At 41.5% G+C, this 26,455-nt stretch overlaps 1 protein-coding gene across 3 annotated transcripts in view; it reads left to right on the forward strand.

Moving 5' to 3' along the window:
• Positions 1–4,434: 4,434 nt before the first annotated feature.
• Positions 4,435–26,455, forward strand: part of LOC140726769 (coiled-coil domain-containing protein 138-like) — a 62,992-nt gene continuing 40,971 nt past the window's right edge. For 2 of the 3 annotated variants that reach the window (XM_073043574.1, XM_073043575.1), the window contains exons 1-5: positions 4,435–4,598; positions 10,501–10,555; positions 15,599–15,737; positions 19,528–19,649; positions 21,414–21,595. In XM_073043574.1, the coding sequence (XP_072899675.1) occupies positions 4,488–4,598; positions 10,501–10,555; positions 15,599–15,737; positions 19,528–19,649; positions 21,414–21,595 (609 nt within the window). In that variant the 5' untranslated portion in view covers positions 4,435–4,487. Of the gene's footprint in view, positions 4,599–10,500; positions 10,556–15,598; positions 15,738–19,527; positions 19,650–20,026; positions 20,156–21,413; positions 21,596–26,455 lie in introns of those variants that run through there. The other variant, XM_073043576.1, reaches the window with a different exon arrangement.

The raw sequence follows: 26,455 nt of genomic DNA on the forward strand, positions 1-26,455 counted from the left end.
CAAGCATGTCTGTTGTTCTGATGTAGCCAGTCATTTCTGTTCTTGAAAAGTTATTAATATCACCTGGTACTCACTGTTTATTAACCTGTGACTATAGATAGATAGATAGATAGATAGATAGATAGATAGATAGATAGATAGATAGATACTTTATTCATCCCCATGGGGAAATTCAACTTTTTTTCCAATGTCCCATACACTTGTTGTAGCAAAACTAATTACATACAATACTTAACTCAGTAAAAAATATGATATGCATCTAAATCACTATCTCAAAAAGCATTAATAATAGCTTTTAAAAAGTTCTTAAGTCCTGGCGGTAGAATTGTAAAGCCTAATGGCATTGGGGAGTATTGACCTCTTCATCCTGTCTGAGGAGCATTGCATCGATAGTAACCTGTCGCTGAAACTGCTTCTCTGTCTCTGGATGGTGCTATGTAGAGGATGTTCAGAGTTATCCATAATTGACCGTAGCCTACTCAGCGCCCTTCGCTCAGCTACCGATGTTAAACTCTCGAGTACTTTGCCCACGACAGAGCCCGCCTTCCTTACCAGCTTATTAAGACGTGAGGCGTCCCTCTTCTTAATGCTTCCTCCCCAACATGCCACCACAAAGAAGAGGGCGCTCTCCACAACTGACCTATAGAACATCTTCAGCATCTCACTACAGACATTGAATGACGCCAACCTTCTTAGGAAGTACAGTCGACTCTGTGCCTTCCTGCACAAGGCATCTGTGTTGGCAGTCCAGTCTAGCTTCTCGTCTAACTGTACTCCCAGATACTTGTAGGTCTTAACCTGCTCCACACATTCTCCAATAATGATCACTGGCTCCATATGAGGCCTAGATCTCCTAAAGTCCACCACCATCTCCTTGGTCTTGGTGATATTGAGACGCAGGTAGTTTGAGTTGCACCATATCACAAAGTCCTGTATCAGTTTCCTATACTCCTCCTCCTGTCCATTCCTGACACATCCCACTATGGCCGTGTCATCAGCGAACTTCTGCACATGGCAGGACTCCGAGTTATATTGGAAGTCTGATGTGTACAGGGTGAACAGGACTGGAGAGAGTACGGTTCCCTGCGGCGCCCCTGTGCTGCTGACCACCGTGTCAGACCTACAGTCTCCCAACCGCACATACTGAGGTCTATCTGTCAAGTAGTCCACTATCCAATCCACCATGTGAGAGTCTACTCCCATCTCCGTTAGTTTGTGCCTTAAGATCTTGGGCTGGATGGTGTTAAAGGCACTAGAGAAGTCAAGGAATGTAATCCTCACAGCACAACTGACTCCCTCTAGGTGAGAGAGTATACCCATTGCTTGGCAATTTCGTCCATGTTCTGCCTTTTTAAAAAAACTTGAGTTATGTTTTGTAACTCCAGAAACCAATCGAAAGAAAAATACGGGGGCCCCAAATACTTGTGTACTTAGTTTTTGCTTTTGTGAGGCACAAATGTGACATCTACCAATTCTACTTCTTACATATAACCCACAATAAATTATGTACACAAAGAATGCTTAATCAAACAATATATTTATAATATTACTCAAATATTATTGAAATAATAAATACTCTACAAGTTACACTCCAAGCCCCAGCTCAGGTCACATACCTGGGTGTGATACTACCCAAAATAACTGTAGAAATGCTATTTTTGACTTATCTGCACCTGCTAGATTGTATTCTAATGGCTCATGACTCAAAACATATTTTCCCTAATGACCGCTCTCCCAGGTCTACTTCTAATGAACTATTGATTTTTCTCCAATCTCACTTGTTAATACAAGTCAACCGCCTCGAATCCGGCAACCAGTAATCCGATTCTACTGCTGGTTCAGACCTAATTTTCGCCAGCCCAATTTCAAATTTCCCATGTTGCTGTGCCAAGCTGTCACCGCTGTTTTGGTGGTGCCATTAGCAGAATCAATTGTTGGCACAGTCTTTAAAAGAAGAAAGTCATTCCTGCATTACTGTTTGGTATGGGGGGCTACTACACAGGACCGAAAGAAGCTGCAGAGGGTTATAAACCTAGTCAGCTCCACCTTGGGTACTAGTCTACAAAACACCCAGGACATCTTCAGGGAGTGGTGTCTCAGAAAGGCAGCGTCTATTATTAAGGACCTCCAGCACCCCTTTCTCACCCAATCATCAGGTAGGAGGTACAGAAGCCTGAAGGCTTCAGGATTCAGTGATTCAGGAACAGCTTCTTCCCCTCTGCCATCCAATTCCTAAATGGACATTGAACCGTTGGACACGATCTCACTTTTTTAAATATACAGTATTTTACTCTTTGGAGAGAAGGAGGATAAGAGGAGACATGATAGAGGTATACGAGATATTAAGAGGAATAGATAGTGTGGACAGCCAGCACCTCTTCCCCAGGGCATCACTGCTCAATACAAGAGGACATGCCTTTAAGGTAAGGGGTGGGATGTTCAAGGAGGATATTAGAGGAATGCACTGCTTGAGTCAGTGGTGGAGGCAGATACACTAGTGAAATTTAAGAGACTACTAGGCAGGTATATGGAGGAATTTAAGGTGGGGGGATATATGGGAGGCAGGGTTTAAGGGTTGGCACAACATTGTGGGCCAAAGGGCCTGTACTGTGCTGTGCTGTTCTATATATTAATATGGCTAAATGAAACAGCATTTCTCCAGGGCCAAGGTTTAAAACACAGCACACTGCACATAGCACATATGGTTACGACAAAAAAAAAAATAGTCACAAAGAAAGAAAGTAATATAGCCCAAGTCCCTGAGTGGCATGGCCTGTAGATAAAAGGTAAATTATCCTGGTCCAGCTTGTTCTTCCACCGATTAGCACTACAGAAGCGCAGCACTGATGGGAAGGAGCACCCCTCAATCCAGTACAGATTGTGGCTCACCCACAGCGGCCTCTGGCATCTCCTCCACTGGGCGGCTGCAACAGGTGACACTGCGGCATGAGAGCCTTATCCGCACAACCGAAACAACGCAATACCAACCCCCACCACTGGTCTCGCAGTATTCCACATTACCGGTGTCCAACAGGGTCTTGCAATCACAAGAAAAACATCCAAGACAATCACTTGTACCATGCACCATCTCAGCACAATGGTACGCAACAAGTCCATTACTGCTGAGCAATTCGCTGATGGGGTACACATGCAGTACTTGCTCTTCTTAGTATCCAGCAGCATCTTGCAATCATAAAAAAGAAGTAAAGAATGAACAATTACAAATCTTCTCTGCTTCCTTTCCAGTTTAAGTATATCTTCCTATAAAAGTGACCAAAACTATACACAGTATTCCAAATATGCCCTCACCAATGACATATACAAATACAACATGATGTCCCAACTCACATAATCAACGTTCTAACTGATAAAGGCCAGCACGCAACATGCCTTTTTCACCACCCTATCGACTTGTGACACTGCTTTCTACAGCTCTGCTTTCTACTTGTATTGCTTGGTTCTTCTGTTTCCTTACACTCCCCAGTGCTTTGCTATTCATAGTACAAGTTTACAGACAGACAGACATACTTTATTGATCCCGAGGGAAATTGGGTTTTGTTACAGCCGCACCAACCAAGAATAGTGTAGAAATATAGCAATATAAAACCATGAATAATTAAATAATGATAAGTTAATCATGCCAAGTGGAAATAAGTCCAGGACCAGCCTATTGGCTCAGGCTTATCTGTATTGAAGTCCATTTGCCACTCCTAGGCCCACTTCTCTATGCAATCAAGATCCCCCTGTAATCTATGATAAACTTCTTCACTATCAGCATCTCCAAATTTTGTGTCATTTGTACATTTACTGATCAAAGCTTGTACATTTGTACTTAGTTATATAAATAACAAGGGCTCCCAACACCAACCCCTGTGGCATACAACTGGTCACTAGCCGCCATCCCAGAAACAACCGTTAACACCACCATATGATAATAAACTTGACTTGGCCGTAATGAAAATAGTTACAAATCCAGCCACCCCCCCCCCATCACAGGTTAAAATGCAAGATAAAATCAAAAAAATACGTGCTTGAACTGTCACGTATGGTAAGAGAAATAAGCCAACGTTCAGATCAATGGCCTTTCACCAAAACGGAGAATGTTCTGCGGTATTTCAATTATGAAATTTATGTGCAAGTACTTTATTAAACACGGAAAGGCTGAAGATTACATGGGACAACTGTAGTGAGGAGTTTCCACTGGGTCTGCCTCAGTAAAACCCACGAGTTTTCAAAATATGTTTGGAAAAGTTGAGAATCGTCACAAGTAGAGTCATTCATGGTTATCATCTGAAATTAGTACAAATGCCTTTACTCTGACAATGAAAGACCATCAAGCTCCTGTTGATGAACATTTAACGCTGTGGGGAGGGTCAATCTGCCCTGCCCTTTAACCCCGAACAAGCGGAAGTTGTTTCCGAGCGGCCAGATTCAAACGGTTGCTGTGGAGACGCTTCTGCCTCTCGGCGGCGGGGAGTTGGAAGGACATGGATTCCGATATCGAGCGGTTGAAGCGTCGCTATCTCGGTAGTACAGAGGTGGACGACGGCACAGTGCAGCAGCGGTACAGGTCGCGGTTCGGGACCTGTGAGGGTCGGGTGAGTGAAAGTTGTGTGGGCCGGGGAGATGGAGCGAAAGAGAGGGCGGAGGGGCAGGCCGAGCTCGGGAACCCGGCAGCTGGAGGTGGGGGGATCGGGGAGGGAAGGAGTGTAGGGATTTCGGGATGGGGGGGTCGGGGAGGGAAGGGGGAGTGTGGAATCTGGGAAATGGTGGGGAATTCCAGGAACTGGGAGGAGATGGGGGGGGGGTGGGGGAGTGGGGGCAGGACAAACTGAGTTGAGGGCATAAGAGGTGGGAGATGGGGGAGCTGAGGGGCTCTGTGGGGGGGGGGGGTGGTGGTGTCGAATCGGGAAGACGACGCGCCCAGTATGGTGGTGGGGGGTGGTGGGGGAGGGGGGTAGAGCGAGCCAGACGTGGATGGGTAATCTGAGAGTTTGGAAATAGCCAGGTATGGGAGGAGGGAAACTGGGAGATTTGGGAGCGCAGAGTGCAACTAGGTACAAGGGGGTGCCGGGCATGTGGGTGGGGCAGTCTGGGATAAGGGAGGAGCCAGATATTGGGTGGGAGTGGGGAATCTGAGAGAGTGGAGGGGGTTAATTTTGGGAGATTGAGGCTGCAGCGTTTAGAGGGGATTTTGGAAGATTAGAGAAGCCATGTGTAGGAGGGATTTTGGGAGATTGAAGGAATTGGACATTGTGGGGGTGGAAATCTGGGAGATGGTGGGTAACTGGATGTGGGGGGATTGTGGCAGATGGGAGAGTTATGGGGGAATCTGACAGATGGGTAGGGAGATTGGCATGGGGGTGGAATCTGACAAATGAGGGGAGACTGGCATGGGAGGGTGAGGAATCTGTGAGGTTGGTGGAGCCAGTGTGTGGGAATTGAGAAATTAGAGCTATGTGTAGGAGGGAATCTAGAATTTTGTGGGCATCTGGGCATGGGGGGGGGGGGCGGTGTTCATCTGGTACTTGGTGAAGCAAGGCATGGGGGATCTGGGAGATCGGAGAATCTGAGATAGGTGGAGTTGGGCAGTGGGAACTGTTGTAAGGAATCTGGGAGTTGGTGGGGAATCAGGTATTGGGTGTGTGGTGGCTGGGATTCCAGGGATAGTGGCACTTCAACACAGTTGGAAAAGAGACTTGCTGTTGTGTTTCTACCATCTGATTTTAGTTTGGATACTTGGAGATCCAAAAGTTTGGACAAGATTTTGCTTAAAAATATTAACATAGAATAGTACAGCACATTACAGGCCCTTCGGCCCACAATGTTGTGCCGACCCTCAAACCCTGCCTCCCATATAACCCCCCCACCTTAAATTTCTCCATATACCTGTCTAGTAGTCTCTTAAATTTCACTAGTGTATCTGCCTCCACTACTGACTCAGGCAGTGCATTCCACGCACCAGCCACTCTCTGAGTGAAAAAACCTTCCTCTAATATCCCCCTTGAACTTCCCTCCCCTTACCTTAAAGCCATGTCCTCTTGTACTGAGCAGTGGTGCCCTGGGGAAGAGGCGCTGGCTGTCCACTCTGTCTATTCCTCTTAATATCTTGTACACCTCTTTCATGTCTCCTCTCATCCTCCTTCTCTCCAAAGAGTAAAGCCCTAGCTCCCTTAATCTCTGATCATAATCCATACTCTCTAAACCAGGCAGCATCCTGGTAAATCTCCTCTGTACCCTTTCCAATGCTTCCACATCCTTCCTATACTGAGGCGACCAGAACTGGACACAGTACTCCAAGTGTGGCCTAACTAGAGTTTTATAGAGCTGCATCATTACTTCATGTCTCTTAAACTCTATCCCTCGACTTATGAAAGCTAACACCCCATAAGCTTTCTTAACTACCCTATCTACCTGTGAGGCAACTTTCAGGGATCTGTGGACATGTACCCCCAGATCCCTCTGCTCCTCCACACTACCAAGTATCCTGCCATTTACTTTGTACTCTGCCTTGGAGTTTGTCCTTCCAAAGTGTGCCACCTCACACTTCTCCGGGTTGAACTCAATCTGCCACTTCTCAGCCCACTTCTGCATCCTATCAATGTCTCTCTGCAATCTTTGACAATCCTCTACACTATCTACAACACCACCAACCTTTCTGTCGACTGCAAACTTGCCAACTCACCCTTCTACCCCCACATCCAGGTCGTTAATAGAAATTTAAAAAAGTAGAGGTCCCAGAACAGATCCTTGTGGGACAACACAAGTCACAACCTTCCAATCTGAATGTACTCCCTCCACCACGACCCTCTGCCTTCTGCAGGCAAGCCAATTCTGAATCCACCTGGCCAAACTTCCCTGGATCCCATGCCTTCTGACTTTCTGAATAAGTCTACCATGTGGAACCTTGTCAAATGCCTTACTAAAATCCATGTAGATCACATCCACTGCACTACCCTCATCTATATGCCTGGTCACCTCCTCAAAGAACTCTTATCTGGTTTGTTAGGCACGATCTGCCCTTCATAAAGCCATGCTGACTATCCCTGATCAGACCATGATTCTCTAAATGCCCATAGATCCTATCTCTAAGAATCTTTTCCAACAGCTTTCCCACCACAGACGTAAGGCTCACTGGTCTATAATTACCTGGACTATCCCTACTACCTTTTTTGAACAAGGGGACAACATTCGCCTCCCTCCAATCCTCTGGTACCATTCCTGTGAACAACGAGGACATAAAGATCCTAGCCAGAGGTTCAGCAATCTCTTCCCTTGCCTCGTGGAGCAGCCTGGGGAATATTCCGTCAGGCCCTGGGGACTTATACGTCCTAATGTATTTTAACAACTCCAGCACCTCCTCTCCCTTAATATCAACATGCTGCAGAACATCAACCTCACTCATATTGTCCTCACCGTCATCAAGTTCCCTCTCAGTGGTGAATACCAAAGAGAAGTATTCATTGAGGACCTTGCTCAGTTCCACAGCCTCCAGGCACATCTTCCCACTTTTATCTCTAATCAGTCCTACCTTCACTCCTGTCATCCTTTTGTTCTTCACATAATTGAAGAATGCCTTGGGGTTTTCCTTTACCCTACTTGCCAAGGCCTTCTCATGCCCCCTTGTTCTTCTCAGCCCCTTCTTAAGCTCCTTTCTTGCTACCCTATATTCCTCAATAGACCCATCTGATCCTTGCTTCCTCAACCTCATGTATGCTGCCTTCTTCCACCTGACTAGATTTTCCACTTCACTTGTCACCCATGGTTCCTTCACCCTACCATTCTTTATCTTCCTCACCGGGTCAAATTTATCCCTAACATCCTGCAAGAGCTCCTTAAACATCGACCACATGTCCATAGTACATTTCCCTGAAAAAACATCATCCCAATTCACACCCGCAAGTTCTAGCCTTATAGCCTCATAATTGGCCCTTCCCCAATTAAAAATTTTCCGGTCCTCTCTGATTCTATCCTTTTCTGTGATAATGCTAAAGATCAGGGAGCGGTGATCACTGTCCCCCAGATGCTCACCCACTGACAGATCTGTGACCTGACCTGGTTCACTACCTAATACTAGATCTAGTATGGCATTCCCCCTATTCGGCCTGTCAACATACTGTGACAGGAATCCATCCTGGACACACTTAACAAACTCTGCCCCATCTAAAGCCTTGGAACTAATCAAGTGCCAATCAATATTAGGGAAGTTAAAGTCACCCATGATAACAACCCTGTTATTTTTGCACCTTTCCAAAATCTGCCTTCCAATCTGCTCCTCGGTATCTCTGCTGCTACAAGGGGGCCTATAGAATACCCCCAGTAGAGTAACTGCTCTCTTTCTGTTTCTGACTTACACCCATACTGACTCAAAAGGGGATCCTGCTACGTTACCCACCCTTTCTACAGCTGTAATAGTATTCCTGACTGGTAATGCCACCCCTCCTCCCCTCCCCCCCCCCAATCCCTTTTAAAGCACTGAAATCCAGGAATATTGAGAATCCAAGTCTCTGTAATGGCCACAACATCATAATTCCATGTATGTATCCAAGCTCTCAGTTCATCACCTTTGTTCCTGATGCTGCTTGCATTGAAGTACACACACTTTAGCCCTTCTACCTTACTACCTTTATACCCTTTATTCTGCTGTTGGTACACACTTTTTGATGTGAAAATTCTCCAGCAACCTATACCAAGGAAATAACTCACCATGAATTGTGAATTGCCACGTTTTTTTTTAATGTATTTCAGCCATTCTAACATTAACTCTGCCCAAATAGTATCTAACATTAATCATGTCAGAATTTACTCATTTAATTTAATTCAACACACAAAATACAGAGGAGATTTATGGTTTAGAGGTATAAGTGAAAAAATTGCTTGAAATGGCAGTGGTTGACAAAGGGATCAGCAGGATATTGGGCTAGGTTTCTGTCAGATAATAGCAGAACTGGAAATGACCAAAATTTTTTGGCTTGTGATCGAAGTTCAAAGTAGATTTATCATCAAAGTGCATGTATGTTACCATATACAACCTTGAGATTCATTTTCTTCTGGGCATATTCAGTAACCATAATAGAATCAATGAAAGACCACAGCAACAGGTCTGTGTGGCTAAGCAAAGCTCCAGTGCTACATTTAAGTTTGTTGATGACATCACTGTCACGGGCCGAATCAAAGGTGGTGACGAATCAGCATAACGGAAGGAGAAATCTGGCTGAGCGATGCCGCGACAACCTCTTACTCCATGCCAGTAAGACCAAGGAGCATATTGACTTCAGGAGGAGGAAACCAGAGATCCATGAGCCCGTACTCATTGGGAGATCAGAGGTGGAGAGGGTCAGCAACTTTAAATTGCTTGGTGTTATAATTTCAGAGGATCTGTCCTGAGTCCTTGAAAGTGAATCCATATGTTGTGGAAACAGTTTATTGATAGGACAAGTCAAGTTGAACCCTTCTGGTTCAAGAGTTTGGTGGCTGAGTGGTAATAACTGTTCCCAAGCCTGGTGATGTTAAGTCCCGTCAACAGGATGAGAGAAGTGATTGGATGGGGTAGTGGAAACTAATTAGCAAAATGATTAGAGAGCTTGGGCAGACGGAATGGCAGAAGGCAATAGTAATGAGGTAGCAATCATTCAGGGTAAAAAGTTAAAGGAGGAATAAAGTGTATTTCTTAGATCCTCAGGTACCATAGTCCTCAGCCCTTGTTTGTATTTTCCAAGGGCAAATGTAGAATTTTGCATCAGTAGCATCATACATTGAATGTCATTTGACATGTGTGCTCATGTCCAGAAGCCTCTATGTATAGTTAAGTTCGGTGCATGGATATCCAAGCAATGGTTTTGGCTCACTCTCTTCCACAGAAGAATCTTTGGGCAGCCAGTTCAAGTATTCTTAAACTTATTGCTCAGCAGATTATAAACAAAATACTTGAATTTTGAGTACATCTGAGTTAATTAAATTTTCATGCAACAAGTATCCACTACTTGCATAGAGTTAAGTCCATGCCTCTATGACTTGCTGTTTATTTACATGTTAAAGCTGTAATATTTAATGTGTTGATGTTGCTTGATTTTATTTTGTTACAACCAAAAGACTAGTCTAGCACTTTAGCTTTATCATGGGTTGTTCCTACTAAAGAAAAATTATTTTAAAAAAGTTGAACAATAATAATCCTTGATGTGATCAAGCATAAACTTGAATGTCAAGCTAATAATTGAGTTTTATTTGTTCAAGGTTCTGGAATTTACTAAAAAATCTGAGATTCTCCTGTTGTGTTACCATATTTATGAAACCAGTCACTTGTTAAATTAAAATTGAGATGTTCTAATATGAAAATGCATTTTAAGTATCCTAGGAATTTTTATCTTGCCCTTATAATTTTAAGCAATTTAGCACAGTGTAAGTGTGGTCCAATATTTTGCATGTATTGTACTTTGTGCAATGAGCTTTACACATTTTGATTGCTGGATATCTGACTCAAAAATCATTATTTATCTTTAGGACACCACAATAAATATAAGCGAACATAATTCAAATATCAATCCATTGACTGAAGGTATGATTATAAGTTTCTTACTATTCTGTTAAATGAAAATAGTAACTGTGCAATTTGAAAAATTTTAGGATGCTCTGGTAATCAATGTATTTTTATAATGTCTGAATTGACACTAATATTGGTGGAGTTGTGGGTAGTGTAGGGGATTGTCAAGGATACACCTGAATATAGATCAGTTACAAATATGGCAGAAAAATAGTAGATGCAGTTTGATGTAAGTGTGAAGTTTTGCACTTTGGGAGGTCAAATGTAAGGAGAAGGTATGCAGTTAATGGCAGGACCCTTAACAGTATTGATATACAGAGGGATCTTTGTGTTCAAGTCCATAGCTACCTGTAAGTAGTCACTCGAGTAGATGGGGTGGCAAATAAGGCAAAGAGCATATTTGCCTTCATTGGTTGAGGCATTAAGTATAAGTGCAAGGGAAGTCATGTTCCAGCTATGTAATACTTTAACTTAGCCACACTTGAAACGTTGTGTACAATTCTAGTCATCCCATTACAGAAAGATGAGGCATTGGAAGTTATTTATTTTATCTTTTTGTTTATTTCTAGACGTACAATGTGGAATAGGCCCTTCCGGTCCTTTGAGCCATGCTGCCCAGCAATTTCCCCACTTTAATCGTAGCCTAATCATGGAACAATTTACAATGACCAATTAACTTACCAACTGGTACGTCTTGGGACTGTGGGAGGAAACCGGAGCACCTGGAGGAAACCCACACTGTCATGGGAACATGTACAAACTCCTTACTCCTCTCCAGGCAGGCACAGGCAAGGTCCCAGAGGACTAGTGAATAGCTAATATTCTGTTATTCCATTATTCAAGAAGGGAATTACGACCATAAGATATGAGTAGAATTAAGCATTCGGCCCATCGAAACTGGACAGCCATTCCATCATGGCTCATTACTATCCCTCTCAGCCCCATTCTCCTGTCTTCTTCATATACATAGAGCATAGAAATCTACAGCACAGTACAGGCCCTTCAGCCTCAATGTTGTGCCAACCATGTAACCTCTAGAAACTGCCTGGAATTTCCCTAGCACATGGCCCTCTATTTTTCTAAGCTCTATGTACCTATCTGAGAGGCTCTTAAAAGACCCTTTTGTATGCACTTCTACCACCACTGCCAGCAGTGCATTCCAAGCACACACCACTCACTGTGTGAAATACCTAACCCTGACATCCCCTCGGTACCTATTTCCAAGCACCTTAAAGCTATGCCCCTCCTCTCCCCCCCCCCCCCCCCCCCCCCCCGCCATGTTAGCCATTTCAGCCCTGGGAAAAAGTCTCTGGCTATCTGCATGATCAATGCCTCTCGTCATCTTAAACTGAACACAGTACTCCAAGTGGGGTCTGACCAAGGTCTTATCAATCCCATGGTTGATGAATGCCAACACAGCATATGCCTTCTGAACAACACTGTCAACCTGAGCAGCAGCTTTGAGTGTCCTATCGACACAGGCCCCAAGTTCTCTCAGATCCTCCACACTGCCAAGAGTCTTACCATTGATATTATACTCTGTCTTCAAATTAAACCTATCAAAATGAACCATTTCACACCTATCTGGGTTGAAGTCCATCTGCCACTTCTCAGCCCAGTTCTGCATCCTATCGATGTCCCACTGTAACCTCTGACAACCCTCCAGACTATCCTCAATCTTTGTATCATCAGCAAATTTACTAACCCACTCTTCTACTTCTTCATCCAGGTCATTTATAAAAATCAGAAAGAGGAGGGGTCCCAGAACAGATCCCTGCGGAACACTGCTGGTCATCGACCTCCATGCAGAATACAAACTATCTACAACCACCCTTTGACTTCTGTGGGCAAGCCAATTCTGGATCCACAAAGCAAGGTCTTCTGAAGGAGCCTTGCATGGGGAACCTTATCAAATGCCTTACTGAAATCCATATACACTACATTCACTGCTCTACCTTCATCAATGTATTTTGTTACTTCCTCAAAGAATTCAATCAGACTTGTAAAGTAGAACTTGCCCTTGACAAAGCCCTGCTGACTATCCCTAATCAGATTATGTCTCTCCAAATGCTCATAAATCCTGCCTTTCAGGATCTTCAACAACTTGCCCACCACTGAAGTCAGACTCACTGGTCTATAATTTCTTGGGTTATCTCTACGCCCTTTCTTGAACAAGGAAACAACATTTGCAACCCTCCAATCCTCCGTTTCTTCTCCTGTCCCTACTGATGACACAAAGATCATTGCAGAGGCTCAGCAATCTCCTCCCTCATTTCCCACAGTAGCCTGGGGTATATCTCATCTGGTCCCGGTGGCTTATCTAACTTAATGCTTTTCAAAAGCTTCAGCGCATCTTCTTTCTTAATGTCAGTATGTTCAAGCGTTTCAGTCTGCTGTAAGTCATCCCCACAATTGCCAAGGTCTTTTTCCCTGGTGAATACTGAAGCAAAGTATTCATTAAGTACCTCCACTACCTTCTCTGACTCCATGCACATGTTTCCATTATCACACCTGATTGATCCTCTTCTCACACAGCTCAACCTCTTGCTCTTCACATACTTATAGAATGCCTTGGGGTTTTCCTTAATCTTGCTCACCAAGGCCTTCTCATGCTCGCTTCTGGCTCTCCTAAATCCATTCCTAAGCTCCTTCCTAGCAACCTTGTAATTGTCTAGAGCTCTTAACAGTACCTAGTTTCTTGAACCTTTCATAAGACTTTATTTTCTTCTTAACTAGATTTTTAAAATTATTTGTACACCATGGTTCTTTAACCCTACCATCCTTTCCCAGCCTCAATGGAACATACCTATGCAGAACTCCATGCAAATGTTCCCTGAACACTTCCCTGAGAACACCTGCTCCCAATTTATGATCTCAATGCCTAATAGATAATATTTTCCCCCACCCCAATTAAATGTTTTCCAAATTGTCTGCTCTTATCTCTCTCCATCGCTATGGTGAAAGTGATAGAGTTGTGGTCACTACCTCCAGAATGCTCTCCCATTGAGAGATCCGACACCTGACCAGGTTCATTTCCCAATACTGGATAAAGTACAGCCTCTCCTCTTGTTGGCTTATCTACATATTGTGTCAGGAAAACTTCCTGAGCACACCTAACAAACCACCCCATCTAAACCCCTTGTGCTAAGGAGATGCCAATCAACATTGGGAAAGTTTAAAATCTCTCATCACAACAACTTTTGATGTCCTTACTAATCAAAACCAATCAACCTCTGTAAATGCACCTATTAACTTTGCCTCTGCAGCTGTCTGTGGCAATGAATTCCACAGATTCCTTACCCTGTGGCAAAATAAATTCTGCCTCCTCTCTGTTGTAATGGTACCTTCTTCTGTTTTGCGGCTCTTACCTTTGGTTCAAGACTGACACACCACCATTGAAAACATCCTTTCCAGCTTATTCTATATAAGCTTTACAATATTACTTTAGCTTCTCCGTCTCAACAGCAGGGTAAATTCTATCATATTATGATCACTGCCTCCTAAGAGTTCATATCTTAAGCTCTCTAATGAAATCTGATTCATTACGTAACACTTTTCCCCTAGAGGGCTCAACCACAAGCTACACTTCAAAGTCTTTTGCTTAGCATCCAGTAACAACCTGATTTTCCCAATCTACCTGCATATTGAACTCCCCAATTGCTCTTTTTTACATGTCTTTTCTGTCTTTCATTGTACTTCCTACCCCTCATCTTGGCTACTGCTTGGAGGCCTGAATACAGTTTCCATGAGGGTCTTTTTTTTAATCCTTGCAGATTCTTAACTCTACCCACAAGAATTCTGCATCTTCTGATTGTATGAAACACCTTTCTCAGGATTTCATTTCATTGTTTTACTGACAAACTCACCCCAGATCCTCTGCCCTTTTGCCTGTCCTTGTTCTTTGAAATAAGCCAGATAAACATCTGCACCTTAACACAACCCAATTAGTTCTTCAACTCCTGTTAGGTAGCATTTCCATCTTTGGCCATACAGACAAATTAGATCACCACTGCTAAGAAGCTTGTGGTGGTGGAGGATTTATTTTTGCTTTTCATTCCAAATTTGAGGAAAAACCTATCAATTCCAGAAGAAATGTTTTTCTCCTTCAGAAACATCATTTTAAAGTTTCCCTTGTTCAATAAACTAAAGTTGTGTTTATGCAACCTTTTGCCACACTATCAATCAACATATAGCATTTGTGACAGTTACTTGGGTATAAGCAAACCCCACTATCGAGGAGATTGTCGTCCTAGAAAACCATCCATATTACAATTTTCTGTAATGTGAAACCCTATTTTCCATTAAATCCCATGTTATATGGTGATGTGTTCCTATAGGACAGTGGTCCCCAATCATTGGGCCGTGGACCGGTGGTTGGGGGCCACTGCTATAGCATGCTTTTTCTTCCAAAGATAATGCTGGTTCTCGGCGCATGGAGGTTGAGGTGCGTCACTTAAGAGATCGCCTTGTCTTTTTTTTCTAGAACAAATTTCTTAAGTGGGTAGCATCTGTATTTGAAGACACAAGTAACTCAGCTGCAGTAGCAAGTCCAACAGCTTCAGTTATTGTACAAAGTTTTCTCCGGCAATCGTTCTTTGTAAGACGTTAGGTTTTAAATCCAGTGAAATTCCTTTATGCATTTGTTTAGGTTTATAACTTGCACTTAAACTTGCTGTCTTTGCAAATTATATGGAAAACAGTTGGAGAATTTAAAATAAAGTGCTGGTAGCAAAATTTCTGGCACTTAAAAATAAATCACATTATCTGCATATACATATAGAAATGCAAATTGGATGGAAAATTTTGTATTTTTTTGCATTTTGTTTATTTTTTTATTGACTTTAATCAAACACAAATTTCAAAAGAGGAAGTTTTGTTCTATATCTCAGATTTTTTTAATAAGGGTGAATTTCTGTAATCTGAGTAGCCATAACATGAATGTTGCCTGTATTCTTATTTCAGATTTGAATACTTTTTCTAAATTAAGTAAGAATTAATAGCCATGTGTGTGTGATTAAACATTCTTGGTAACCCAAGATAGTTCTGTCCTTCAATCAGGTGTTCTAGAAATATTAACAGAAGAAAGATGTGGACCTACTATGAAGTCACCAACATCTGGTCTGACCTACAGTGAAAGGAAGCACTACAACAGATTATTACAAAATCTATATAAAACAATAAAGCGCAATTCTGCATGGTAAGATTGAAAACCTATATTAGTGTGTTTAAGTCAATTGCATCTACTACTTAGTTCGAATAACCTTTTATTAACAATATTAAAGGGAAAAAATTCCTTTCTGTTCAGCATTTGACAATATCAAAGAAAATTACACATTAACAAGGAAATCTGTTATTTGAGGATAAGATGGGAAGTTAAAAGTATTCATGTCAATATGATTGCATGTAAAAAGAAAATGGAATATTTTTAAAAATTAATAATGTCAGCTTGAGTCAAAAAATGGTTGTAGTTGAATTGTGTTCTCCTTATTCTCTCTTTCCCCATCCTTGTGCTGTCTACGCCCACTCTGATGGTGTTTTTCACTCTCCTATCCTCACAGGCTTACCAAGTCTCCGTTTGGAAGCTCACCTAGTGCCCAGATGCCCTTATATGCCTGCACTGCCCTTACCACCTATACCCTTACCTCAAGGGCATTCTTTTTCCGATTGCCCTGCATTTATGTACAGTGGCATGCAAAAGTTTGGGCACCCCGGTCAAAATTTCTGTTACTGTGAATAGTTAAGTGAGTAAAAGATGAACTGATCTCCAAAAGTCATAAAATTAAAGATGGAACATTCTTTTCAACATTTTAAGCAGGATTAGTGTATTATTTTTGTTTTGTACAATTTTAGAGTGAAAAAAAGGAAAGGAGCACCATGCAAAAGTTTGGGCACCTCAAGAGATTTGAGCTCTCATAACTTTTACCAAGGTCTCAGATCTTAATTAGGTCGTTAGGGTTATGGCTTGTTCACAGTAATTGTTAGGAAAGGCCAGGTGATGCAAATTTAAAAGCTTTTAAATACCCTGACTCCTCAAACCTTATCCCAACAATCAGCAGCCATGGGCTCCTCTAAGCAGCTTCCTAGCACTCTGAAAATTAAAATAAATGATGCCCACAAAGCAGGAGAAGGCTATAAGAAGATAGCAAAGTGTTTTCAGGTAGCCGTTTCCTCAGTTAGTAATGTAATTAAGAAATAGTAGTTAACAGGAATGGTGGAGGTCAAGTTGATGTCTGGAAGACGAAGAAAACTTTCCAAGAGAACTGCTTGTAGGATTGCTAGAAAGGCAAATCAAAACCCCCGTTTGACTGCAAAAGACCTTCAGGAAGATTTAACAGACTCTGGAGCAGTGGTGCACTGTTCTACTGTGCAGCGACACCTGCACAAATATGACCTTCATGGAAGAGTCATCAGAAGAAAACCTTTCCTGCGTCCTCACCACAAAATTCAGCATCAGAAGTTTGCAAAGGAATATCTAAACAAGGCTAATGCATTTTGGAAACAAGTCCTGTGGACTGATGAAGTTAAATTAGAATTTTTTGGCTGCAATGAGCAAAGGTATGTTTGGAGAAAAAAGGGTACAGAATTTCATGAAAAGAACACCTCTCCAACTGTTAAGCAGGGGGGTGGATTGATCATGCTTTGGTCTTGTGTTGCAGCCAGTGGCACGGGGCACATTTCACTGGTAGAGGGAAGAATGAATTCAATTAAAAACCAGCAAATTCTGGAAGCAAACATCACACTGTCTATATATAAAAAAAAAACAAGCTGAAGATGAACAGGGGATGACTTTTACAACAGGATAATGATCCTAAACACATCTCAAAATCCACAATGGACTACCTCAAGAGGTGCAAGCTGAAGGTTTTGCCATGGCCCTCACAGTCCCCTGACCTAAACATCATCAAAAATCTGTGGATAGACCTCAAAAGAGCAGTGCATGCAAGAGGCCCCAAGAATCTCTCAGAACTGGAAACCGTTTGCATGAAAGAATGGACGAAAATCCCCCAAACAAGAATTGAAAGACTCTTAGCCAGCTACAGAAAGCGTTTACAAGCTGTGAACTTGTGGGTGTTAGTAAGTACTGACCATGCAGGGTGCCCAAACTTTTGCTTTGGGCCCTTTTCCTTTTTTGTTGTTTTGAAACTGTAAAGGATGGAAATAAAAAAGTAATCTTGCTTAAAATATTAAAGAGATGTGTCATCTTTAACTTTATGCCTTTTGGAAATCAGGTCATCTTTTACCCGCTTAGCTACTCAGAGTAACAGAAATTTCGACCAGGGGTGCCCAAACCTTTGCATGCCACTGTATATATGTAACTTCATATATGTGTTCTATTTGTCTGTCAGCATCTAGAAGAGGGTAATGAGCCACGCTAGGGACTTTGACCCAGAGGGGAGGAATTGCATCTCATGCATTTCCACACAGTAGAACATAGAACAATGCAGCATGATATGGGCTGTTTGGTCCATGATGTTGTGTAAACCAATATAAGCCTATTCCATGATCTAACCCTTCCCTCATACACAGCCCATAGCCCTCCTTTTTTTTTTGCATCCATATGCCTATCTAAGAGACCTTTAAATGTCCCTATTGTGTCACCTCCAGCAGTGCATTCCAGGCACCCATTATGTAAACAAAACACCAAAAATACTACCTTTGATATTTCATTTTATTTTTCCGCCACTCACCTTAAATAGATTCATTTGCTTTTGGTCATTATCACCCTGGGAAAAAGTTGCTAGCTGTTCACACTATGTCTCGCATAATCTTGTACATCTCTATCAAGTTGCCTCTCATCCTCTGTTTCTCCAAAGAGAAGAATACTAGCTTGTTCATCCTTTCCTCATAAGACATGTTTTCTAATCCAGGCAGTATACTGATAAATCTCTGCACCCTCTGTAAAGATTTCACATCCTTCCTCTAATGAGACAACTGTGAAGACCAGTATGCCATAATCCCTTCTTAGTTACCCTATCAACTTGTGCAGCAATGCTGAGGAATCTATGGACTTGGATATCAAGATCCTACTGTTCCTCCATACTGCTTTGAATCTCACAATTTAACTTGGTACTCCATCTTCAAGTTCAATTTTCCAGTGTATCACTTCACATTTTTCCATATTGAACTCCATCTGCTTTTCTGCCCAACTCTGCATCCTGTCAATATTCTGTTATAACCTATGACAATCTTCTACACATCCACAATACCTGTAATCTTCCTGTCATCTGCAAATTTACTAACCCATCCTTGTAATTCACAAAGAGCAGGGGTCCCAGAACAGATACTTGCAGAACACCTCTAATTACCGATCTCCAGTCAGAAATTGATCTATATACTACTACCCACTGCCTTCTGTGGGCAAGCCAATTCAAAATCTACACAACCAGGTTTCTATGGATCCCCTGAGCTTACTGTGGAACTTTGTTAATTGCTTTACTAAAATCCACATATACTAACAAAGAAGGGGAGAGAACTGAATCTGGGGACTAGATCAGAAGAAACATGATGTCCCAGTAATCTGAAAATCTGAAATAGTTACTTTACTCAATCAGAAACGGTATACATTAACTCTTTTCTCATTGCTTATTGTAATCACAAAAATGAGGGTAAGATTCTATTTTCTGTTTTGAGAAGTGAGCCCTTCTGAATTTCTATAGTTCTTCTGATGGTGTTACCATAATGGATTTGGTTATGGAACAGCAGATACATATAGAAAACTCCTTTAATAATGTTATGTTAACAATTTTAGTTATACTTTAATTTTGACAAAAATAATTTTGAAGCATATCTTTCATGTTCAGATTGTTCCAAGTTATTGCAATACTTGTGAATCTTAGTTGAATTTTGCAGACAAACAACTTTGACTACTCAATTATCCATTCTTGGGTAATAAACCCAAGGAAATAGATTTTCTTTGTAGAGAGAAGATTATTTGCAAATTTTAACTTCAATTTTAAACCATTTTATGATTTTTTTAAAATCATTAGTGTTGATGATGATAATAATGATTATCATTGCTCCAATGAAGAGCTAGAGGGATATTTGAATGAGAAAGAATTCTCAACCTATGAGAAACAAAACAGTGGAACACAAGTTTACACTGAAACTGGTAAGTATTAATGGATGGTGAACTGCTTTTACTGTTGGATATATTGTAATATAATGCAATTTGCTTACAGTATAATCGGGTAAGGAGATGAGAACATGTTCTCAGCTTGGAGGAAAATGGATTATAAACAAATTAGTCTTTGAGATTTTTTTTCTTCTGCTGTTGAACTTTGATGTGGTGTGCTAGGGCTTTGATTTTTCAAGTTTTCTACTAATTGCCAATGGCTTGGTATGGGGTCTGAACCTTTATAAAAACAGTTATAGATGAGTGTGTCCTCACAAAATCATTCGGAGTCTTCTTTAACCAGAAGCTCTAGATAAACCTGCTGAGGACCAGATCAGCTGTACTCCGGTCTAGTGACCAAGTAAGGAACAAGATATCAAGATACAATCTCCAGAAAGCCATCTCAAGGGCGAAGCTGCAAATTCAGACAAACATAAATCACTGAAGGATGCACAATAGCTGTGATATTGCTATTAACTCTTTACAAAGTGAAACCAAGCAAGGTAGGTGACAACAAGGCTTCACCCAGATGAGCTCAGTGCCTTCTATACTCGCTTTGCCTTTCAAAACGTTCAGGAACCTTCATGAACGCCAACAGCCTCTGATGACCCTGTGATTTCAGTTTCTGAGGCCACAATAAGAGCTTTCTTCAGGAGGGTGAAGCCATGGAAAGCATCTGGCCCAGATGGGGTACCTGGCCGAGTACTAAAGACATGTGCTGATCAACTGGCTGGAATGATCACGGATGTTTTTAGCTTCTCACTTTGGTAGTCTGAAGTAGCCACCTGCTTCTAGCAGTCCTTAATTATACTAGTGCTTAAGAAGAACATGATAACCTGTTTCAATGCCCAACGTCCAGTAGCTCTTGTATACACTGTGATGAAGGGCTTTGAGAGGTTTATGTTGAAAATATCAACTCTTGTCTGATAGGTGACTTGGATCTTCTTCAATTTGCCTAACAGTACAACAGGTCCACAGCAGATGCCATTTAATTGCCTCTTCACTGAACCCTGGAACACCTAGACATTGAAGATGTATACATTAGGATGCTAACACGAGGAAATCTGCAGATGCTGGAAATTCAAACAACAACACACACAAAATGCTGGTGGAACACAGCAGGCCAGGCAGCATCTATAGAAAAGAATATAGTCGATGTTTCGGGCTGAGACCTTCCAGGGCATCTTGGCCCAAAATGTTCACTATAATCTTTTCCATAGATGCTGGTTGGCTTGCTGAGTTTCTCCAGCATCTTGTGTGTGTTGCTTGGATTTACCATCCATTCTTCTTTGCTTTTAAGAAGCTGGCAGTAAGTGGTGTACCTGAACTTCAGCACTTGGGCTGTTAGATAGGAATGACAACAATCAACGATATATCTGCAGACCAGGGTGGTGTGTGCCTGCCTTGGTGGGAACTATAAGTGATTAATATTCCCTGAAGTGTGTTGCTCATTGACCCTAAAAGCATCAAAGTACCTGGTCTCTTTCATTTTCCTTGAGCCTGAGGCATAGAAGGTAGCAAAAGAGTCTTAGTTTAGTTTAAGAACCTTGGTTGACCTTTGGCAAGAACTATGCAAAAAATTGAAGCAGATGAATGAAGTTGTATGTGCAGGCAGAAAAATGTGTTTGTATGAAAGCAAAATGAAGGCACCATGTTTGTATACAAGTTGCAAGAGAAAGCTTTAACTTTTTCAATTTGTAACAATGTGCAAAACAAGTTCCTTGCCTCACCAAAGAATTTTCACCTTGTTTTTATCTTTAGATGTTACCTTGCCTTCAGGCTTAGCTTCCAGCAATTTTACATCAGCAGTAATTCATGTAAATGACAGTATTACACATTTAAAGAATGGAAGCCTTTCAGAATCTTGGGAAGGTCCCTGCCTTTTACCAGTTGAAATAGAACAAATTCATAATGAGCTAACATCCATCTGGCAACACTTACAGGTAAGTTTTACACAGCCTATGATTGTTACAATTAGTTTGAAAGTCAATTTAATGGTCATAACTGCAAAAAAAAATAGAGCACTAAATATTTCTTCATCAAGCACTAACCTTTAAAGGAAGCCAACTTTTTCATTTTTCTCTTTTAATTCATTATTTTTAATATACCGTAAATTCCGGTGTATAAGCTGAGAATTTGGCCCTAAAGTTTGGTCCTAAAATTAGGGGGTCGGCTTATACAGAGGGTGCCAACTTTGGAAAAACGAATACACAGAAGACAGGTTGTATTTATTGGTTGTTTTTGAGTCAATTTGGTTCCACTGTCGACACATGAATTCTTTGATTTGTTTAAACTCACATCTTGTGGCTGGATCATGGACGTCAAACCACCGGGGATGACTGCAATGTCTGTATTTTCAGCTTTCAATGCTGCTTTTGTCTCACTTGACAAGTGTGCTTTGAACATGCCCCAGACAAGTAGCAACCTTTCCTTCCTGACACCTTCGGGACGTGGACGCCACACCTCTTTAACCCACTTCAAGCAACCTGCTTCATCCATCCAGCAGCGTTCTTGAACGTAAACAACACCCCCCCACGGGAATTTTCTGAGCAATCTTTGTTTTTTGTCTTAACACAAGATCATGTCTATTCATAAATCGGGTGCACCAACTTCGCGTAGCTTTGAAATTTTCACTGACCTCATGGTGTTTTTTGTCCCATTTCAATGCTTGAACTCGAATCACTTCTCTGGTAACAATGTATCGTGATGATCGCTGGTGATTCACCCATTCTAAAACTTTTTCTTCCAGTTCTGGCCACTGGCATGTTTTCCCGCAGTTTGCACATTTTGTCTTTGGCATTTCCCTCAGCGTGTCCTCTGCCTTTTTCCACTCTCTCACTCTGTCTAGTTTACACTAAACTTCTTAGCAGCTGCAGAATTATTTGTTCCTTTAGCAAAATCAACAACCTTCAGCTTGAAGCCAGCATCATATCTCATTTGTTTTAATCTTTTGTACATGGTGGTAGCAAACTCAATACTGAGTATACGTACTGATCCCGCCAACCCATGTTATATTTTAACGAGATTGCGATGGGCGCTAAGTGGTTTCACGGTGGTTACATTTCAGAGGATTCTTTTCCATTGGAAACCTAATCCAAAATTTCTCTCCCTGATTTATTTATTAAGAATTCGCCTATAACACTCTACAATGTATAGGCCTGTCTTCTTAGCAGGTACTGGTTCACAAAATTTCCAGAGTTCGGATCTGGCAAAGCTGAGTACCGGCATGTGAGATCTTGTGATCTTTTCTGGTTAAATCAAAAACCTCTACAAAAGGGGTCGGCTTATACAAAGGTAACATGAAAAAGTCACCTTTTTAACCTTGAAAATGGGGGGGGGGGGTCGACTTATACTCCGGAATATACGGTACTGACAAACCTGCTGAAATGATACTTTCTTGGGCTTCTTTTAATTGATCACAATGCATGTTCCTAAACACGAAAGAAAACAATGAATACTGATGCTACCAGCTGAATTTTTAAATGGGTTATGAAGCAATGTACACTGCGGACTTACATCACTGTTGCATACTAACTTTTGTTGATATGAATTGTAGAGGCTGTAACTGCGCTTGAGAAAACTGCTTGAAGTACAAATTTAGGAACAAATCTGGTCAGATGAAATCAAAATGTCTTGATCAATATCTCTTCAAATTGACTAGTGGCTGGTATTTGATAAAAGCGTTGGAAGTAAAGGGAGGTACAGATGATATGCACACATGCAAACATGAGCCAGGTTCTACCATTCAATCAGATTGTTGCTGGTATTTCACAAGTCACTTTCTTGATGAATTCCCATATCCTTTCATTCCAAAATCAATTTATGTTCAACCATTGAAAATTGATGTCCTCTTGTAGTATTTATACTTTATTGAATGTGGAACTTTCTACTCATTTCACATTTAAACAGCTCACACCTTAGTCTGACACTTAATTATCGTTCTCGCTCCTTACCCTGAGTCCATACTTCATTGCTCTAGATTCTACCGCTAAAGAAGGGTTGTTCAGAATCTTGAGTATTTCAAAGATCCGTTATCCTTCTAAACTTCATTAAATTTAGGCAATTCTATTAACTTAAATTGAACTGACCTTTTACAACCTTCATATACATAAGTAAAAATGTTTACATACGTCTCTATCTAAATGTGCAATTTATAGTAATTTATAATAAATGGTGTGTACAACAGTACAGCAACAAGATGGTTAAATATGAACAGTCAGTATAACATAGAAAAGCAGTTGTGTCAGCATGAATTAATCAGTCTGATGGTTTGGTGGAAGAAGCTGTTCTGCAGCCTGTTGGTCCTGGCTTTTATGCTGCGGTACCATTTCCTGGATGGTCGCAGCTAGAACAGTGTGTGGTTGGGTTGACCTGGGTCCCCAATGCTCCTTTACGCCCTTTTTACACACTTGTCTGTGTAACTATTCTGAATAGTGGGAAGTTCACGTCTACAGATGTGCTGGGCAGTTCGAACCACACTGCAGAGTCCTGCGATTGAGGGAAATACAGTGATGCAGTCAGTCAGGTTGCTCCCAATTGTGCCCCTATAGAAGTTCTTGGGATTTGGGGACCCATACCAAACTTCCTCAACCGTCTAAGGTGATAGAGGCGCTGTTGTGCCTTTTTCACCACACAGTTGGTATGTACAGACCACGTGAGAACCTTGGTGCTGTTTATGCTGAGGAACTTAAAGCTGTTCACCCTCTCAACCCCAGATCTATTGATGTCAATAAGGGCTAGCCTGTCTCCATTCCTCCTGTACCCCACAATTGGCTCCTTTGTTTTTGCGACCTTGAGGGAGATGTTGTTTTCTTGACACCATTGTGTCAGGACAATGACTTCTCTGTAGGCTGCCTCTTTATTATTTGAGATTAGACCAATCAGAGTAGTGTTGTCAGCAATTTTAATTAGCAGATTGGAGCTGTGGGTGGCAACATAGTCATGGGTGTACAGAGAGTAAAGGAGGGGAGCTTAGTACACAGCCTTGAGGGGCACCTGTGTTGAGGAGCAAAGGTAAGGGTGCTCACTCTTACCACCTGCTGGTGATCTGACAGGAAGTCCAGGATCCAGCTACACAAGATGGGGTGGAGGCTGAGATCTCAGCTTCTTGTCAGGCTTGGGGGGAATTATGGTGTTGAATGCTGAACTGTAGTCCAAGAACAGCATTCTCACATAAGTATCCTTCGTCTCCGTATTTGAAAGGACAGTGTATAGAGCTGCGGCTATTGCGTCATCTGTCGATTGCTTATGTTAGTAGGCGAATTGTAGGGGGTCCAGTGTGGGTGGAAGCATACTGCAAATATAGTCCTTGACCAACCTCTCAAAACATTTGCTTGAGGTGAGTGCGACAGGACGCCACTTGTTCAGACATGTTACCTTGGTCTTTTTTGGTACCGGAGCAGTGGTGGATGTTTTTAAGCAGAGGGCACTCTACACTGGGAGAGAGAGAGAGATTAAAAATGTCTGCAAACACACCAGCAAGTTGTGCCGCACACATCCTGAGATTAAATGACATCTGTCTTTCTTTACTTCTATTTTCAATCTATCAGCTGCTATTAAAAATGTAACTAATATTAAAATAGAATGATTATTGTAATTGGATTGTTAGGGAATGAGTGATCAAACAGACAGATATATTAACTCCCTGGACTCACAACATCAATAATTGCAGAAAACTCTGAAAAATTTAGAAATTAATGTGCCAGATTTTTGCTCTTTCCATCTCCACCCTACAAACATGCTTCTCTCTCCCAGTGCATTTCAGGAATCTGTCAGTGAACCAAATCTTATATTTCGAACCATAGCCCTGCCAAACCTCAGATTCCTTCACCACTGTGGTGCTGACAAAGATTTTTTTCATTTTGCACACTTCCATCTATTCCCATTGTTCAAGCACTATAGCATGACACACTTGCTTTGCCAAACCCAATAACTGCTAAATCCTGAGTTCAGCCAGCTAAGCCCCTTTGTATTGCTATGTTCAGATTACTTGCCTCCAATTGTTATATGTTGTAAACCAACTGTGGATCTCTTTTTTTCCTAATTATTAGATTATTGAAAATTGTAGGCTTAAAAATTAAAATATACTGCAAAGAAATACCCAAGTTACTTTGTTAAACGATAGGAATTCTTCAGAATGTATTCTTTAACTTTGCCAATAATCAAAAGATTAATGGAACTTTTTAAGTTCAAAGTAAATTTATTATCAAAATACATATGTCACCACATATGTACAACCCCGAGATTTGTTTTCTTGTGGGCATACTTGATAAATCTAATAGCCATAATAGAATCAATGAAAAATCACATCCAACAGGGCAAGCAACCAGTGTGTAAAAGACAACAAGCTATGCAAATACAAAAGGAAAATAGAAGTAATAATAAATAAACAATAAATATCAAGAACATGAAATGAAGTTTCCTTGTAAGTGAGAACATAGATTGTGGAGTAGTTCAGTGACAGGGCAAGTGAAGTTTAGTGAAGTTGTCCACTCTGGTTCAAGAGCCTGATGGTTGAGGGGTAATAACTGTTCTTGAACCCGTTGGTGAGTGTCCTAAGGCTTCTGTACCACCTTCCTGATGGAAGCAGTGAGAAGAGAGCATGACCTGAGTGTTGTGGATCTCTGAGGATGGATGCTGCTTTCCTGTGACAATGCTCTATATCAGGGGTCACCAACCTTTTTTGCACCGTGGACCGGTTTAATATTGATAATATTCTTGAGGACGGGTGGGGGGGGGGGGTGGGGGGGTGGGGGTGTTAATCACGACCGGAATATAGGTGGTAGTTCAACTATAAGTCACTT

Source organism: Hemitrygon akajei, chromosome 4 (assembly GCF_048418815.1).
Source record: "Hemitrygon akajei chromosome 4, sHemAka1.3, whole genome shotgun sequence".
NCBI lineage: Eukaryota > Metazoa > Chordata > Chondrichthyes > Myliobatiformes > Dasyatidae > Hemitrygon > Hemitrygon akajei.